Source organism: Ordospora pajunii, assembly GCF_021821965.1.
Source record: "Ordospora pajunii strain FI-F-10 chromosome Unknown Cg_02B, whole genome shotgun sequence".
NCBI classification, from domain to species: Eukaryota; Fungi; Microsporidia; family Ordosporidae; genus Ordospora; species Ordospora pajunii.
In genome coordinates, this window is record NW_026848118.1 from 67,712 (window position 1) to 83,066 (window position 15,355).

Consider the following 15,355-nt stretch of genomic DNA (forward strand, 5'->3'; position numbering starts at 1 on the left):
TAATTTGCAGGCTTTATGCATGAGAAATTAATCGCTGTGCATTTCCACCCTGATACTATGACAAACAAACCAGGACTACTACCTAAGTGGCTGGTGGCACACACAGCAATCAAAGCCATGTACATGCTGGCTGTTAATAATAGAAAAAGCATCGATTTTCTGGATGGCATTAGGAGCATGAAGTTTTCGTATGCACATCTTACGCTTTTGCTCAGCTTTGCAAGGCTTATGTCTTTGAAAAGGATAACAAAATCCAGGTTTTACATTATGATTGCAGTATCTTTTTTTGCAGAGGGTGTGTTTTTTATATATGGAGGGATTTATGGGACATATAGCAAGGTGAGGGTTCTATCTGAGGTGTTTTTGGATGTGTTTACGCTAGCATGGATGGTGTTTTTGTATCCTTACTATCTGGTAGACATTGATGACGAAAGGAAATCGCTATGAAATGGCGTGTACCTGGGAGCTTTGACTTCCTGTATGTTTTGATATGAAACCAAAGTTATAAACGTGGAACTTGGATAAATATTGTTGGAGAGGGCATGGAATGCATGATGAAGAAGGAACAACGGCATACATAGACTTTTCAACAAAGGTGCAGGACATTGACACGGACATCAAGGTTCTCGAAATCAGCACGCATGTATTCATATATATAAGCCAAGGAGAGGAAAGAATACACTTGTATGACGAAGCACTTAAGAATGAGATTGCAAGGAGCAAGATCAGGCCAAATAAGAAGCTGGTTGTGTTTTGTAGTGTGAGGACACACGAAGCATTCGATGATATCAAAAAGACAGTCCTGGATATTTTAACGAAGTAAGGAATAAAATCATGAATACATCTATTTATTCAGGAAAATTGTAGTTTTATTAAAGTGATAATATTTGCACTGGTCATATATCAATTATGCTCTTGTTTTCCATGGCTTCCAGTAGATGTATGGTCAAGCTATCATAAGCTTTGTCATAAAGTGCGTTTTCTTCTTTTAGCTGTCTAATCCTTTCGTTAATTCCTTCCATTGCTTTGTTTGCTGCCTTGATGCGCTCTGATGACTCTTTCTTTGCCTCCTCGATGTATCTTATGTAGTTTAGCTTCGGATCTACCAGATACGATTCAAAGATCTCCTTTATGTATTCGTTACAGGTTATGCTTTTGCTGTATGTGTTTTCCTTTGCTATTTCCTTGTCTAGATTGTTTAGCTTGCTTGCAATGCTGTATTCGGACACCTTCTTTTTGAATGTGTCGGACAGCTTTGATTTGAGGCCAAGGAATATTTCTTTTACTGCCTTGTTTATGGCATCTTCATCCATACTCTGCTGCTCATCAAACGATTCTTCGACTTTCGAGTTACTGACGAAGAAAGAGTCCTCAACAACCGTGTTTGGATCAAGAAGAATCTCCCTTATCTTCCTTTCCTCCTTCAGCACTTCCTGGATTGCTTTCTTGTATGCAAGCTTGAGCTTCGATAGCCTTGGGCCGTCTTCGTTCATTGAATGGGCTTCGAGAATTGCTCAAACACGTTGAGTTGTAAATAAACCATTCACAGGCTATGCAATGCCACTTCGCATCATATTCATTGATAACAATATACATCAAATGCATAGCTAATCATTATCAAGTGCTATTGCATAAATGCATGTTGCATAAGCCCTGAAACATGGGTATAGTTCATAAGCTGATCACATCTGTTTCTGGGTTGTACAACAACATCAACCCAATCACACTCAGTGGTGTCAACGACGTAATTGTTGTCGAAGGGGCAGACGGGTGCCTGAAGTGCACGGAATTTCAGCTGAGGTTTGGAAGGCTGTACTTCTACGGGGCAAACAGTCAGGTGGTGCATCTTTTTGTCAATGGGAAGATGTGTGACATAACAATGTCGATAACAAACCAGGGAGATCTGTGCTTTGAAAAGGGGACGGAAGAGGAGACAGTGACGGATTACGATGTTGTGCTTGACTACAACAACAAGCTCATGATGATGTTTGACTCAGATGATGAACTGATTCTGAACAAGAGGCTTGAGAACCTTTCGCTTGGAAAACAGTCTGATGCGTATACGATGAACTTCGATGTAATGCTGCAGTGCAAAGAAAACAGCCTGAAGATCGAAGATGCAGAATTCAAGCAGTATCTCAAGAAGGAAAGAATCAAAAACCTGAAGACTCGAATGCATGGAAGGGCGCTACGCAACGAGGATGACGATTCATACATTGGCTTCAAAAACAAATTTGTGAAGTTTGGATACCTGATCAGCTCTGCAGAGCACTTTGAGTTTTTGATAGGAAGATACCGATCAATTCTGCATATTTTTACTGGCCTGTATCTCTATCCTCCATTCAACAACAAAATGTGTGACAAGAAGTGCAAGGGATGTACGGGTGCAAGCGTATCTTTTTCTTTGTGCCACAGCAAGAAGATCCAGAACTCGTTGGATTTTACATTTGGCATGTTTCTTGTTGACGAAGTTTCAAACACAGCGAACCTTGTTGCAAGAGTCCAAGGATGTAAGAAATGCAACTTCCGGTTTTACCTGCCATATGACACTTTCTGCAAGATGTTTTTTGAGATTCGGGGATTGAAGATCAACAAAGCAAAGAGGATGATGAAGATTCTGGAGAATGAGCACAACAGAGCGCTTGGATGGAACATATTTGGCACCAAAAAGATAATCAAGAGGGATGTGTCGTTTTCGTTGAGGCTTGACTCTGCAGAGCTCCGGATGCTGAATCTCAACGAGGGAAGAAATCAAGTGGTTTTCAAGATAGGAGGGCTGGATAAGCAATTGGAGGGGAATATATATTTATGGAGAAGTGATTCGAAAATAATAGTGTCTGATATTGATGGAACAATAACCAAGAGTGATGTGTGGGGGCATGTGTATGGAATGATGGGGAAAGACTGGACACACAACGGAGTCGCATCGCTATACACGAAGATAGTGAAGAATGGATATAAAATAGTGTATCTGACGGCACGACCTCTTGAGCAGTCGTCGTCCACAAAGTCGTATCTCAAGAGCATATGCCAGGATGGATGCAAGCTGCCCGATGGGCCAGTGATCCTATCTCCTGATGGGGTGTTTGCAGCCCTTTACCGAGAGCTGATTATAAGACGGCCAGAGGACTTCAAGATTGCATGCCTGAAAACAATAAGGAATCTTTTCAAGGGCACGAATCCTTTTGTTGCGGGGTTTGGAAACAAAATCACAGATGTCATCACATACAAGGCGCTTGAGATTCCTCTGTCAAGGATTTTTACAATCAATCATAAAGGAGAGCTGCATGTCGAGCTTGTGAAGACATTGTCTGGGACATACCGCACAATGAATGACTTTGTGGACAGCATGTTTCCGTATTTATCTAGCAAGACCATTCCGTTTATAGACCATACATTCAGCGACTTTTCATGGTGGAAGTCGCAGTAAATATAATATCGCACAAATCGCAGAGAATAAACTTAGGAAAATTAAACTATGAGTGATTTTGATGTAGGCAATATTTGAGCAATATGTTGTATGAATAGCATAATATTTGTTTTATTATTCTTGCTTACTATTGCTCGGTTCATTCCTTATCATCTTTTTTGATAGCTGTTTCTTGCGTTTTTTCTGCCCATCAAGAAATTCATCACTGTAGCTATTCTGCTGTTTATTACGACCTTTTGCTTTTGATTTTGGGTTTCCACGCGAATACTCTTCAGAATCATCCATACGGTTATAGAACTCATCATCATATTGTTCTCCATCATCAGTATCTGTGGTGGTAGTACGGATACTGATTGGTTCTTTAGTTTGTATATTAATAAAAATCCTACCATACTTATAATCCTCTCTCTCCCCCTCTTCATTGTCATAATCATCGACAGTACTGTCTCTTTTGCGCTTATTATCATTAGCTGCACGATCACCACTGGCAATACTAAAGAAATATATCAGAGCCACGCATAGCACTCCTCTCATTGTTTGTGCGCATTTGGATCCATTTAATTGCATCTGTGTTTCAGCTTCCCTGCTCAGTGTTTCATAACCATGAAAGCCACATATGCATATGCATTGCTCTATGCTTATACAAACATCCTATAATAACAAATAACTTAATATTGTTTATTCTTTAGTATAGTTATTATTGTAAGCACTTTGCTTTTATACTTTGTTTTTGGAAGATAATTCGCTATTAGTTCCATAATCCTTATCGTTGATTTGCTCAGGATTTATACTCTTACTCCTATGTCTACTCCTATTCTTACGTTTACTTCTACTTCTACTTTCACTGCTCTTTCCATTTCCATTTCCACGTCTACTTCCATTACTGCTTGATATATTATCAGATTTGACAGCTTCAGCTTCTTCTTCAACTCCTTCTTGCTCAGCATCAGTTAAGTATCCTTCGTCTTCGTCTTTGTCTTCATCTTGATTGCCTTGCTCATTCATAAGCTTGTTAAGCTTATCTTTCAATAAATTCAGCTCGTCGTCCAAATTATCCTCATTCATCGTATCTGATGCGCCAAGTGAATTCTTGTATTCAATTAGCCTATTTGCAATCGTGCCCAGTTCCTTTACGATGCTCCTTATCTTCTTCTGCAGCACAATACGCTGATTGTCTTTGTCTATTTCTTTTTCATCTCTTTCGGTTTCTATCTGGTTCAGCCTTGCCTTAATGTGTTGGAGATCTTCTTTTCTCGAATCATCTTTAATGCTAGTAAAATGGGTCACATTGTTTCCGAGCTCGTCTACACTATCTTTAAGATCTCCAGCAGTCTTCTCTACATCACTAATAATTCCTACTGCATCATCTCTACTGCCAAATAAGTTAAGCATACGATTAGCCATTACAATGTTATGCAGCACTGCTATTTCCACAAACAGCCTGCACCTCATTGTTTATTTATCATACATTCTTATTTATTGCGCCCACACGAAACAGGTTCACTAACGTTTTACATCGTGTTTCATCATTCCACACAGAATACATATATACAAACACCTAAGACTGGCCTTTCAAGATAAAACATGTTTCTAGACAATTGCATCTGGTTTAATAAAATACTCGCTGTTTCTAAACTTACGCTCATCCAATCAGGGTTTTGGCCTTCTATATGCGATTCTTCCCTGATCAGTGCTTCTTCTTCCTGCACTCAAGCCATCCCTCAGAGGAACTGCCCGTCTTGCAAAAAACAGTCTTGCTGATGGCCCTTCCTCTGTTTTGATAACATGTGTTGTTTTTTTCGGAATAACTACCACATCAGGTTTTTGCCTGTTTGTCTTATCAGCCTCCTGCTGCATGATTCTTTGTAATTCATTCCGGATCTTCTCGTCTATCAATGCCTCTTCGCTTTCAATTTCCTGGCCTTTTGCATCAACTCTATGAAAAACTCTTTCAGGCTTTTCTAATAGCCTGTTTGCATGCACACCTCCTGGAGAGTTGCTCACGCTAATCTCGCTACCCATATCAGAATCTACTCCTCCTTTTGATATCCAAACCAGCTGTTTGCCATCTATCATGCCATTCACATTCATATCCAAGTTCCAATCTGCTGCTCTGTTCAGATTATGCACAGAGTCTTCTCTATAATATTGTTCTTCTTCGTTCGCAAACGGCTCAACGTTATTTTGCCCTCCAATGCCTCCTCCGATCACAGATATCCCTTTGGAACTCAGGCTTTGCTGCTTTCCTTCTGGCTTCGACTCCAACTTCAGCGGACTCGATATCTCAATTCCCTTCTCCTTTGCTGCATCAATTGCCTCCACATCTATTGCAAATCCCTTCTGGCTATTCCAATTCAGCGCCCTGGAAAACACTTCAAACCTTTCGCTTGCATCTCTGGAGCATTGCTTAAGCATCTTCATAAATTCATTTGTATTCACATCTCGTGCAAACTTATCAAAAACATCCGGATTCTTCTCTTTGATTGGATTGGGGACATCCATGCCAAAAAAGCTGCGCATCCAAGAAAGTGTTGCATACACAATCTTTGTAAACATCTCGTCCTCAAGAACATCACTCGAAACCATGTTGCTAACAAACCTGCTTGTGCACGGAGACTCGGACACATACTTCTCATGCTCCTCGTCGGGACTTGCAGATGCAACAAGAATCACATTAGCAGGTATGTCTTTCAATGCCTCTATTCTTGTATCCAGGCTTTCGTCTCCGCCAGTGATCGATATGCTTTGGTACTCTGGCTTCGTCAGGTAGTCGTCATATGCCATGAAGTCCAAAAGATTGATTTTTGTTCCATACTGGTGGAAGTGGGCATTGAATTTGTCAAGCATTCGCTCCACAACATACCGATACATATCTCTGGCTTCCTTTATCCCTGGCTTTTCATACAGCAGAACCAGATTGATCGCCTGCATGGATACAAATGGCAGCAGAAGCAGGATTTTCATTGTTTATGGTCGTACTGCAGGCTTACATTGTTTGTGATGTTTCAAATCATCATATACACGCTGATACATAATGTGGCTACGCATCAGCCATGCACAGCATAAATAATAAAAGATGGATGCAGATAGGCAAGACTAAGCAATTGTACTGTAGCATGAGTATATTTCGATAGAATAGATGGCAGTCAGCAACAATGCAATATGAATGCAAGATTATATGCATATCAAGCCTGCGATGAATCTGTGAGCTGCGGCTTCATGTGAAACACATTGCCTCATATCGGGTTTCAGGTTATGAATAAATACACTCTGGCGGCGTCAAGGATATGTTCAGAGGCAGAATTTTCTTGGCACTCTTGATAACAGGACTGGCTGTAAGAGCAGAAACAAGCAATAGACTGGCGCAGAACCAAGCGGAGCTCGACCAATACATGAATGGGAGCAGTGTTGACTACAACTACCTCGATGACTCCCATGATAGCAGCGATTACCGTAACGACAGTAGCTTCAGTACATATAACGGCGAGGACGTCAAGGTTATCAACTACCATGGCAATCCATCTTCGCAAAGGGTTGTTGACATTGCAGTGTTTGTTTCTGACAAGTCAAGGAAGAGATATGCCAGTATAGGCTCGTCGATTGATGATATTGTATATGATACAGCCAAGGAGTTAGAAGCGATAATCAACCAGCACGCGAACTCAGATGCATATGTCTCTGACAGCGGGATCAAGAAGCAGTTTGTAATTAATGCGAAGGTCCAAGCAACAATGCCTGAGGGTGTCGATCTAGACAGGTGTGAGGGGCAGATTGAGGACTTTGAGGACGGGCTGTACATGGCGACTAAGAAGAGGAAAACAAACTCGCCTGTTGTTCTTCTGTACAATTGCGACTCAAGCGTGTATTCTGATTACTTTGCGAATGCAAATCTGAAGCTGCCGATTATTTCTCTAAGGCAGCTTCCGAAGTGTGTGAATGACGTTGCATCGTTTGCTGAGACCGAGTTGATGAAGATCAAGTCTATTTTGATGAATTCCTTTTATGTTTCTCTGGGGTCTTATGAGAATGATGTGCTGGAGTATGACGAGATAGCAAGTGGGGATGGGATTCAAAGGCCGTTCCGGCTAGTGGGCAATCATAGTCCGTTTTTCGGAGGAGCATGCTACAGAGATTAAAGTAATTTATGGTTATTGGAAGAGTATTTTTGTGCGAAATATTGGTCCCTCCGAGGAATGGGCTTGAGAGAAGAGGAAGCAGGCAAGAAGCAGGAAGTTGAGAATGTAAATGAGAATGGGGAAGCTCTGAAGATGAGTGTGAGTGGAGATGTGCGTAATGTAGCGGAGGCAAAGCCGGGAAAGGAGAATCCGTTTCTAACGACCTCTGTTCCCAAGAAGGAGGAGCCGAAGGCATGCAGCACGGAGGAGGAGCTTGATGAGAATAGCATAATAGAAAAGCAGGAGAAGTATCTTGATGAGAACCAAGAAGATGAGGTGCTGTTCAAGGCGAAATGCAAACTGTATTATTTTGCGAAGGAGACGAACACTCTTGAAGAGCGTGCCCAGGGGACGATGATTATTGGAAAGCGCCCAAAGAGCAATCTTGTACGAATTGTTGTGTTCAGGGAGCAGATTGGGAGGCTGGGATGCAACCATTACATCAATCCGGGCTTGAAGGCACAAGCACACAAGAAGATGATGAATGGATGGATGTGGATGACCACTGAGGATACTGTTGAGTCTGATGCATTGAGGGACAAGAAGCAGCTGTTTGTTGTGAAGTTCAATTCTGAGGAGGATTCGGTGAAGTTTGGAGAGGAGTATGAGTCTGGAAGACGCCACAACGATATGGTCCTGGAAGAAAGAAAGAATAAAAATTGATATGGTGCTTTTGGTTGTGATGCATGTTTTAGAGCGGTCCACGCCACTTGCTAGTTTTGAAACGAAGTGAATAAATTAGTAGAGTGTGCTGGAGAGATGGATCTTGTTTATGGCCTTGAGAATGCATTGGAGGATTTAGAAAGGACGTTGGAGGAGGCCAGATGCAGGCGTGAGTTGAAAGCAAGGATTGATGTAGAAAAGAGTGTATTGAGAAGCCTGATAAGAATGAATGAAGAGATTATAGCGATTAGCCACCGATGGTTTGGCTTGAGGTGTAGTAATGGAGTAGTCCAAGAAGATAGCAACGGTGAAGCCTGTGAGGATATGGTTCATAGGCAAAGACAAGAAGCGAATGACAGGGTGGTAAGACTGATTAACACAATTGGGCTGAAGACAATGCATGGATTTAGAACAGCTTTTGAGAAGCATGCAGGTGTTAATGATTCACATATTCTGAAGATGCAGCATGCAGGCCTGAAGGTCAAGCATATGCTGCTGATGCTCAAATCTGCATCTGAGCATGATGCTATTGCAAGGGTTTTGCTTGTTCTAAGCCAAGGCAGCCTGGAGAACGACATAAGATTCAGAAAGCTTGTTTGTGAGACACTGTCTGAGGTGGATAGGTTTGATTCGCTTGAGATGGCAAGGATGAGTGTGCAGTTTATGATATCGAGGAAGTATGTTGAGGACATAATCAAGCTGAAAGCAGATCCGGTGATTCGTAAGTATCTTGATAGGGAGTGTTGGTGATCGGTGTGTACAAGATGCATAGATTGTGTAGTGTGAATTAAAGCAGTTGTATGATCTTGGAGAAACTGAAAAATTTGTGGCCCTTGAGATGTTAAACGGAGATAACAGAAAGATATTTGTCTGTGATAGAGTTATATACAAGATAAGGGAGGAGATGGTGGAGGAGTATGAGAAGAGCGGGCTAGTGATGATCAGAACACGAGCTTTCCATAAGTTCAGGGTTGGAAAGAGATATGGAGAAAGATATTATTTTTTGACTCGAGGAAGCGTGCTGGTGTATGAGGATCTGTTTGACGAGCCGCTGGAGGAAGTTGAAGTGTATGGAGAGAATGTTGTTGATTTCCATGTGCATGAAGAAAGGGTATTTAGTCTTGTGCGAAGAATGGGCCGGTGTATTGGATTTGATGAGAGCCATGAGATGATGTTTGATTTTCAATCCGGTGCATATTTCTGGGATGAGGGATATTTCTATATCAACACAAACAAGAGTTTGATCAGGTTTGACATTGGTACAAGAAATGCTGAGGAGGTTCTGGCCGATGTGAGCATTAAGTATTTTATAGTGCATTTCGGAATGATAGTTTATGTGGATAATGCAAATACCATACAAGTTATCAAGAAGGATGCAAGACTCTCGTATCACTACCACTCGCATGCGGTCTTAGGGATTGCTGTTACGCCTCTGGAGAGCCTGCTTGTAGTCAGCAAGAACAAGAGGCTTACAAGGCTGGAGACGCGAAGGGATGAGAGGATGATGTTGTCGTCTTTTAATGGGGATGCGGTTGATTTTGTGTATGAGGGGGAGTGTGTTTATGTGCTGACGGCGTTTAGTTTGGTTGTTTATGATATGAAGACCGGGGCGGAGAGGGGGAGGATTTACTCACTGCCGAATTTTGAGTATTGCAAGCTTTTCAGGGCTAAGAATGCAAAGGACGAGGAGAAGCCGGGAAGGGAGATTTTTGAGAAGAATGTGAAAAGGACGAAGGTTGTGATGCCTTATGTGTTTCTGCGGGACGAGAAGATGGTTTCTGAGAGGAGCCTTGTGGTGATAAAAGGGAGTTATGTGTTTTTGTATGATCTTGATTTGGAGGAGGTTGAGAAGGTTGGGTATTTTGAGGGAGCAGACTGTTTCTATTCGAACGGATGTGTAATTGCAATGTCTGGAAGGATGCATGGAGGGAGGACTATGAAGATGTACCGGATTGATGGAGAAGGGATGTTTTTGATGCAGAAGAGGGAATGCGTGAATGTGGCAAATGTGCCTGAGGATATTGTGCTTGATGGAAGCAGGCTATTTATGTATTTTGATGGGAGTTTTGTTGAGGTTGCGGAGGCGGGGATTTTGAGGCGCTTGAAGACCGGGATGATCCAACAGATAGAGGAAACTGAAGAAGGAGTTTTTTTGTTGGATGGCCGTGGAATATACAAAGTTGGTACGGGAGAGTGGATTCTTGAGGACGAGGAGATTGCATCGTTTTGCATGTCAGGGAAGATGCTGTTTGTGTCATTTCTTGGGAATGGAGTGACTGGATTTCAGATGCAGGACGGAGCGAGTGAGGAGAAGCTAGTTGAGGATGTGAATGTGATAGATGTTTTTTCAAAGGATTCTGTGATGGTGACGTCTCATGCTGATGAGGATGTGGTTATTTTGAGGAGATACAGGAAGCATGGAGACGAATGGATTAAGGACAAAGAGGCCAGTGTTGGAGATAGGATAAGTAAGGTTGTGCATGAGAACGTGTATCTTTCTGTGGCGAACAAACTGCACAAGGTGGGTTTTGAGTGATACGCTTTGTCTAAATAAATGATTTGTTTGCATGCTTGGATATTTTGTGTCGTTGTTGAGAGCCTGGATGAGTTTCAGAAGGGTTCAGGATGTGAGGGCACAAAGTGTTTTGAGATCTGGATATAGAGTGATTGATCGATTGTTTAGAATGCATAGGAATGGAGAAATAAGCGGTGAAGACTACGTGAATAAGCTTGATAAGTTGAAGGAGTTGATGAGCAAGAAGATTGACGAGGTAGAGGCGTGTGTGCAAGCGGCGGCAACCCGAAGGATGCCTTGTGATGTGTTGCCTGTTTTTATCATGGAGCATTTTGAGCACAATGGATATTTTGTGAGTGCGTCTGCATTTGCACGTAGATTTGAGATTGAGGAGTATTCTGAGGGATGTTTTTACCGGAGAATGTATCGAATGAAGGCAATGATTGAGGCAGGGGAGTATGATGAAGCACTGGATTTCTGCAAGGAAAACAGGTCTGAGCTGCGGAGGCTTGGGGATTGCGAAAGCTTGCATATTGAGAATGACCTGAAGAAGCAGAAGTTTCTGCTGATGTGCAGAAAGAATGAGATTTGCAAAGCATTGGAGTTTGCTAGCAAAGAGTTCATAAAGATCCACGGAGATATAAAGCAGTATCTGCCCGCTCTTGTGCTTGGAGCAGACTTTGGAAATGGAGGAGTAGGAAATGAGGAATGGAAAGTTGCAGAACGGTTTTGCAGATGCATGCTGAGGCTGGTTAAGCGAGGAGAGAAGTCAAGGCTGATGCGAAGAATAGAATATGGAATGATGGCATACAAGACTCATAAGTGTTTTGACGAAGAGGAGGGCGCAAGGGATGAAAGGTGCCCTAGTTGCTGTGCAGCATTGAGGATGAGAGAGGATGTGCTTTTTAGCAAGCATGAAATAAGCATACTGCTTTGTAAAGGAAGCAAAGAGGTTATGGACGATCTGAACCAGCCTTATGTGTTTGAGAATGGATGTGTGTATGGATCTAGGTATATTGGGCATTCGGAGCTTATTTATGTGGGCCACAGGGATTGCAGCGACGAGAATACAAAGTATCCAAGACTGTGCTATATCATGTAGGCTGATTAGTAAAGGAATAAAGTGTAGTTTAGTTTTAGTGGAATTGATCATGAAGTGTAAGTGTGTTGATGGAAGATTATATTGTTATGAACATATACTTCCTAATATGGACAGAATAAATCTAGAAAGTTCGGGTTGATTAGAATTTGGATAGCTGGTATATAAATTTGTTTGTTGGATGAGGGGTATGATTGGTGGATTGCTGTGGATAGCGATGATTTTTTGTGACGTGCCAGTGAAGGAAGGGTATAATGAGTGGAGAAATGGTGTGGTTGATCTCCGAGAGTCTGTTGCAGTGGGGATAGATCTTGGAACCACATATAGCTGCGTGTGTGTGTGGAAGCCGTCGACGAAGGACACTGAGTTTGTGTATGCAGAGAGTGGAGAGCAGACGTCGCCGTCTGTTGTGAACTTTAAGAAGGAGACGGACTCGGAAGGGAAGATGAGATATGAGGCGGTTGCAGGATGGCCTGGGATGCACACATACAATGAAAAAGGAAATGCAAACACGTATTTCTATGCATTCAAGAGGGCTATGGGTATTGATGACCTGTCAAACATTGACACGAAGGTTGAAGAGATAAAGAATAATGCGTCCGTTCCTATATTTGTTGAAAATGTTGGTGGAAAGCGAAGGGTTGCATATAAGTTGCAGGAAGAGGAAAGTAATGAGTATCAGTCTGTGACGCCTGAAGAGCTTTCGCGCTATGTGCTGAGCATGCTTAAGAACTACATTTTGAAGGATTACAAGATCGAAGGACTGACAATTACGGTTCCTGCGTATTTCAATTTGAACCAGCAATCTGCAACAATAGAAGCTGCAAAGCTGGCCGGGTTTCCTATACCGAAAATATGGAAGGAGCCGGCGGCAGCAGCGCTTGCATACACGCATGACTTGATCAAGAAGGGTGTTTTGAAGAAGGATGACAACGACTTTAATGAGATGAATATATGTGTATTTGATCTTGGGGGAGGTACGTTTGATGTTTCTATTGTTGAGCCGTCTAAAGGGCTGATGCTAGTGCCGGTCTATGGAGGGGACAATTATCTGGGAGGAGAGAATGTGAATGACAATTTGACGAACTACTTTGCAGACTACATTAAAAAGCAGGTGGGGTTTGATGTGATGCATAATCAGAACGTGAAGCTGAGGCTGAGGAACATTGTGGAGGGTATGAAGATTGAGCTGTGCAACAAGGTTCGTGAGTCTCCTGGAAGGAAATCTAATGAAATGGTAAGTAGTCCGTTTATTTATGAAGGGGAGAAGTCGATTGAGTTGAGATTGTCGAATGAGAAGTTTAATGAGCTGAATGAGGGCTTCTATGTGAAGATAAGGAATGTGATGAACAAGATGCTTAGCAATAATGGGAAAGAAAGCGGCGGATATGATAAGAATTCAGTGCATAGGGTATTGCTTGTGGGAGGGTCTACAAGGATTCCAAAGGTGATTGATATTGTGGAGGAGATATTTGGAGCCAACAAGATACATTATGAAGGAGTAGACGCGGACACGATAGTTGCGAGAGGAGCAGCACTACATACGGCAGGGGAGATTGGGATGCTTGGGGATGATGAGAAGATACAAACGGTTGACAGTATTCCGCTTTCGCTTGGAATATGCACGGAGGAGGATCATTTTGAGCAGATTATTGCAAAGGGTGAGTTTATACCAGCGCAGGGATCGAAAGAGTTTACTACAGCAAGCGACAACCAGACAAAGGTCAGAATACGTCTTGCACAAGGAGGAATGGAGAGTTTTAAGGAGAATGTATATATTGGGGACATTGAGTTTGATCTTCCGGGGAATCAGCCGAAAGGAGGTCCAAGGATAGAGGTTACAATTGATATGAATGCGAATGGAGAGATTAAATTGAGTGCTGAAGACAAGCAGACCGGAAGTAAGAAAGATGCAAGGTTTGACTCAAATGTTGCCAAGATGACTCCACAGGATATCAAAAGGATGGAGGAGAGATTGTATAGTGAGGAAAACAAGGAGTTGAAAGAGAAGAGAGAGGTTATCAAGCGATTTGAGTATATCTTGGATATTACTGATAAAGGAGAAGATTTTAAGAGGATTCCTGACGAGGTAAAGAAAGATGCAGTCGAGCATATTGCCAAGATGAAGTTATGGCTTGAGAAAAACAAAGAGAGCTTGTCGAGGGTTGAGATTGAGTATAAACTACAGCAGTTTGTTGATGAGATGAAGGGATATGTGCCGGCTCAAGCTGTAGTGGAAGAGGTGCCATCACAGCCTGTGCCTGAAGAAAAAGAAACGGGAAGGGAAGAGCTCTGATTTTTCTATTAAATGTGCTACTTCGTTTAAATTTTGTATTTTGACTACTATTATTCAATTCCCTGTGTGTTGATGCTGTTGCTTACTGCATAAAAGCGATCTCTACAGATTCACAGCAAGCAAGTGTTGGCAAAGAAATGGTTGGCATATTGCAGCATGTAAATGATAAGTTAACACATAGTGATGGAGCAAGCATATTGTGTAAGTATGGCGGCCTAATGAAGAACTTTATAGAGAATGTGTATGGAATTAACACGAATCTTAGCGGCAGAGATATTATGACGGGCCAGAATGAAGCTGCTATGAAATCATACATTGAGGCAATACTGAGGAAGGTAAAGGAGGTGCTAGCAAAAGAAGCTTAAGTAGCGATGCTAATGCCATGCAGATAATAAGGATGGGTATGAACGACATAAAAGCATATGTATCAACGATGGTACCTTTTCTAATACATTTCGAAAACCCATTACACTACACTAATGAGTTGGCTTTCTTCTCTCATACACTATTATCATACATCAATTATTCACTATTCATTTATTCTCATTCCACATTTCATATCTCTATCATTATTACTACTACTTATTACTGCTGCATTTCATTACTCACATCCACATCTACACCCATCCTCTTTATCACCCATCCTGTAATTACCATTACAAACGTACTCACCACAACAATCACATTCTTCGCTATTCCACTTGCATTCTTGCTTGCATCATTACTCTCATTCTCATCTTTTCTATCTATATTATTACGGTTATTATTCCTACTATTAATAACCGCTACTAGACTCTCTATTGCCATCACCAAACTCATCACCACCATCACCACATTAATTAATCTCATTTTCATTCTCACATACTCATTCATATTCTCTCCTCCACATATACCCTTCAATGCTCTCATCACCAGCGCCATCACTACACTTCCTCCTATCATCAATCTGTCATACAACACAGGCTTATTTGCACACTTCACATATAAAATCATACTCAGCATCATTAGCATTGCCACTGCTGCCATCGCTATCCTACTTATCACTGCTTCATCACTCATTGAATGTCCATTATTCAGTGCATTCTTTATACTCATTCTTGTAAACAATGCCTCAATCACTACCACTACCACCGCTACTGCTATTGTCGCTATCCCTAGCCTCCTTCTCTTCTGTTTT

At 41.8% G+C, this 15,355-nt stretch overlaps 15 protein-coding genes across 15 annotated transcripts; 10 read left to right on the forward strand and 5 right to left on the reverse strand.

Moving 5' to 3' along the window:
- Window positions 1-57: 57 nt before the first annotated feature.
- Window positions 58-447, forward strand: HK407_02g03100 (uncharacterized protein; the record flags this gene model as incomplete). The annotated part of the gene is made up of 1 exon (XM_060420309.1): window positions 58-447. The coding sequence occupies one exon, from the start codon at window positions 58-60 to the stop codon at window positions 445-447; it is 390 nt and encodes a 129-aa protein (XP_060277543.1).
- A 100-nt stretch (window positions 448-547) lies between these two features.
- Window positions 548-823, forward strand: HK407_02g03110 (uncharacterized protein; the record flags this gene model as incomplete). Its single annotated transcript, XM_060420310.1, has 1 exon — window positions 548-823. The coding sequence occupies one exon, from the start codon at window positions 548-550 to the stop codon at window positions 821-823; it is 276 nt and encodes a 91-aa protein (XP_060277544.1).
- Window positions 824-896: 73 nt separating this feature from the next.
- HK407_02g03120 (uncharacterized protein) lies at window positions 897-1,493 on the reverse strand (the record flags this gene model as incomplete). The annotated part of the gene is made up of 1 exon (XM_060420311.1): window positions 897-1,493. One exon carries the CDS (start codon window positions 1,491-1,493, stop codon window positions 897-899), a length of 597 nt encoding a protein of 198 aa, XP_060277545.1.
- Window positions 1,494-1,660: 167 nt separating this feature from the next.
- On the forward strand, window positions 1,661-3,430 carry HK407_02g03130 (smp2-like plasmid maintenance protein; the record flags this gene model as incomplete). Its single annotated transcript, XM_060420312.1, has 1 exon — window positions 1,661-3,430. The coding sequence occupies one exon, from the start codon at window positions 1,661-1,663 to the stop codon at window positions 3,428-3,430; it is 1,770 nt and encodes a 589-aa protein (XP_060277546.1).
- A 114-nt stretch (window positions 3,431-3,544) lies between these two features.
- On the reverse strand, window positions 3,545-3,964 carry HK407_02g03140 (uncharacterized protein; the record flags this gene model as incomplete). Its single annotated transcript, XM_060420313.1, has 1 exon — window positions 3,545-3,964. One exon carries the CDS (start codon window positions 3,962-3,964, stop codon window positions 3,545-3,547), a length of 420 nt encoding a protein of 139 aa, XP_060277547.1.
- Window positions 3,965-4,147: 183 nt separating this feature from the next.
- On the reverse strand, window positions 4,148-4,882 carry HK407_02g03150 (uncharacterized protein; the record flags this gene model as incomplete). The annotated part of the gene is made up of 1 exon (XM_060420314.1): window positions 4,148-4,882. The coding sequence occupies one exon, from the start codon at window positions 4,880-4,882 to the stop codon at window positions 4,148-4,150; it is 735 nt and encodes a 244-aa protein (XP_060277548.1).
- A 198-nt stretch (window positions 4,883-5,080) lies between these two features.
- Window positions 5,081-6,394, reverse strand: HK407_02g03160 (uncharacterized protein; the record flags this gene model as incomplete). The annotated part of the gene is made up of 1 exon (XM_060420315.1): window positions 5,081-6,394. The coding sequence occupies one exon, from the start codon at window positions 6,392-6,394 to the stop codon at window positions 5,081-5,083; it is 1,314 nt and encodes a 437-aa protein (XP_060277549.1).
- A 323-nt stretch (window positions 6,395-6,717) lies between these two features.
- Window positions 6,718-7,566, forward strand: HK407_02g03170 (spore wall protein; the record flags this gene model as incomplete). Its single annotated transcript, XM_060420316.1, has 1 exon — window positions 6,718-7,566. One exon carries the CDS (start codon window positions 6,718-6,720, stop codon window positions 7,564-7,566), a length of 849 nt encoding a protein of 282 aa, XP_060277550.1.
- A 57-nt stretch (window positions 7,567-7,623) lies between these two features.
- Window positions 7,624-8,268, forward strand: HK407_02g03180 (putative Ran GTPase binding protein; the record flags this gene model as incomplete). Its single annotated transcript, XM_060420317.1, has 1 exon — window positions 7,624-8,268. The coding sequence occupies one exon, from the start codon at window positions 7,624-7,626 to the stop codon at window positions 8,266-8,268; it is 645 nt and encodes a 214-aa protein (XP_060277551.1).
- A 96-nt stretch (window positions 8,269-8,364) lies between these two features.
- HK407_02g03190 (uncharacterized protein) lies at window positions 8,365-9,018 on the forward strand (the record flags this gene model as incomplete). The annotated part of the gene is made up of 1 exon (XM_060420318.1): window positions 8,365-9,018. The coding sequence occupies one exon, from the start codon at window positions 8,365-8,367 to the stop codon at window positions 9,016-9,018; it is 654 nt and encodes a 217-aa protein (XP_060277552.1).
- An 88-nt stretch (window positions 9,019-9,106) lies between these two features.
- Window positions 9,107-10,804, forward strand: HK407_02g03200 (uncharacterized protein; the record flags this gene model as incomplete). The annotated part of the gene is made up of 1 exon (XM_060420319.1): window positions 9,107-10,804. One exon carries the CDS (start codon window positions 9,107-9,109, stop codon window positions 10,802-10,804), a length of 1,698 nt encoding a protein of 565 aa, XP_060277553.1.
- Window positions 10,805-10,835: 31 nt separating this feature from the next.
- HK407_02g03210 (uncharacterized protein) lies at window positions 10,836-11,885 on the forward strand (the record flags this gene model as incomplete). The annotated part of the gene is made up of 1 exon (XM_060420320.1): window positions 10,836-11,885. The coding sequence occupies one exon, from the start codon at window positions 10,836-10,838 to the stop codon at window positions 11,883-11,885; it is 1,050 nt and encodes a 349-aa protein (XP_060277554.1).
- Window positions 11,886-12,063: 178 nt separating this feature from the next.
- Window positions 12,064-14,178, forward strand: HK407_02g03220 (hsp70-like protein; the record flags this gene model as incomplete). The annotated part of the gene is made up of 1 exon (XM_060420321.1): window positions 12,064-14,178. The coding sequence occupies one exon, from the start codon at window positions 12,064-12,066 to the stop codon at window positions 14,176-14,178; it is 2,115 nt and encodes a 704-aa protein (XP_060277555.1).
- A 137-nt stretch (window positions 14,179-14,315) lies between these two features.
- Window positions 14,316-14,543, forward strand: HK407_02g03230 (uncharacterized protein; the record flags this gene model as incomplete). Its single annotated transcript, XM_060420322.1, has 1 exon — window positions 14,316-14,543. The coding sequence occupies one exon, from the start codon at window positions 14,316-14,318 to the stop codon at window positions 14,541-14,543; it is 228 nt and encodes a 75-aa protein (XP_060277556.1).
- Window positions 14,544-14,763: 220 nt separating this feature from the next.
- On the reverse strand, window positions 14,764-15,355 carry HK407_02g03240 (uncharacterized protein; the record flags this gene model as incomplete). Its single annotated transcript, XM_060420323.1, has 1 exon — window positions 14,764-15,355. A coding segment is annotated over one exon (592 nt), but the record flags the coding sequence as incomplete, so codon positions are not given.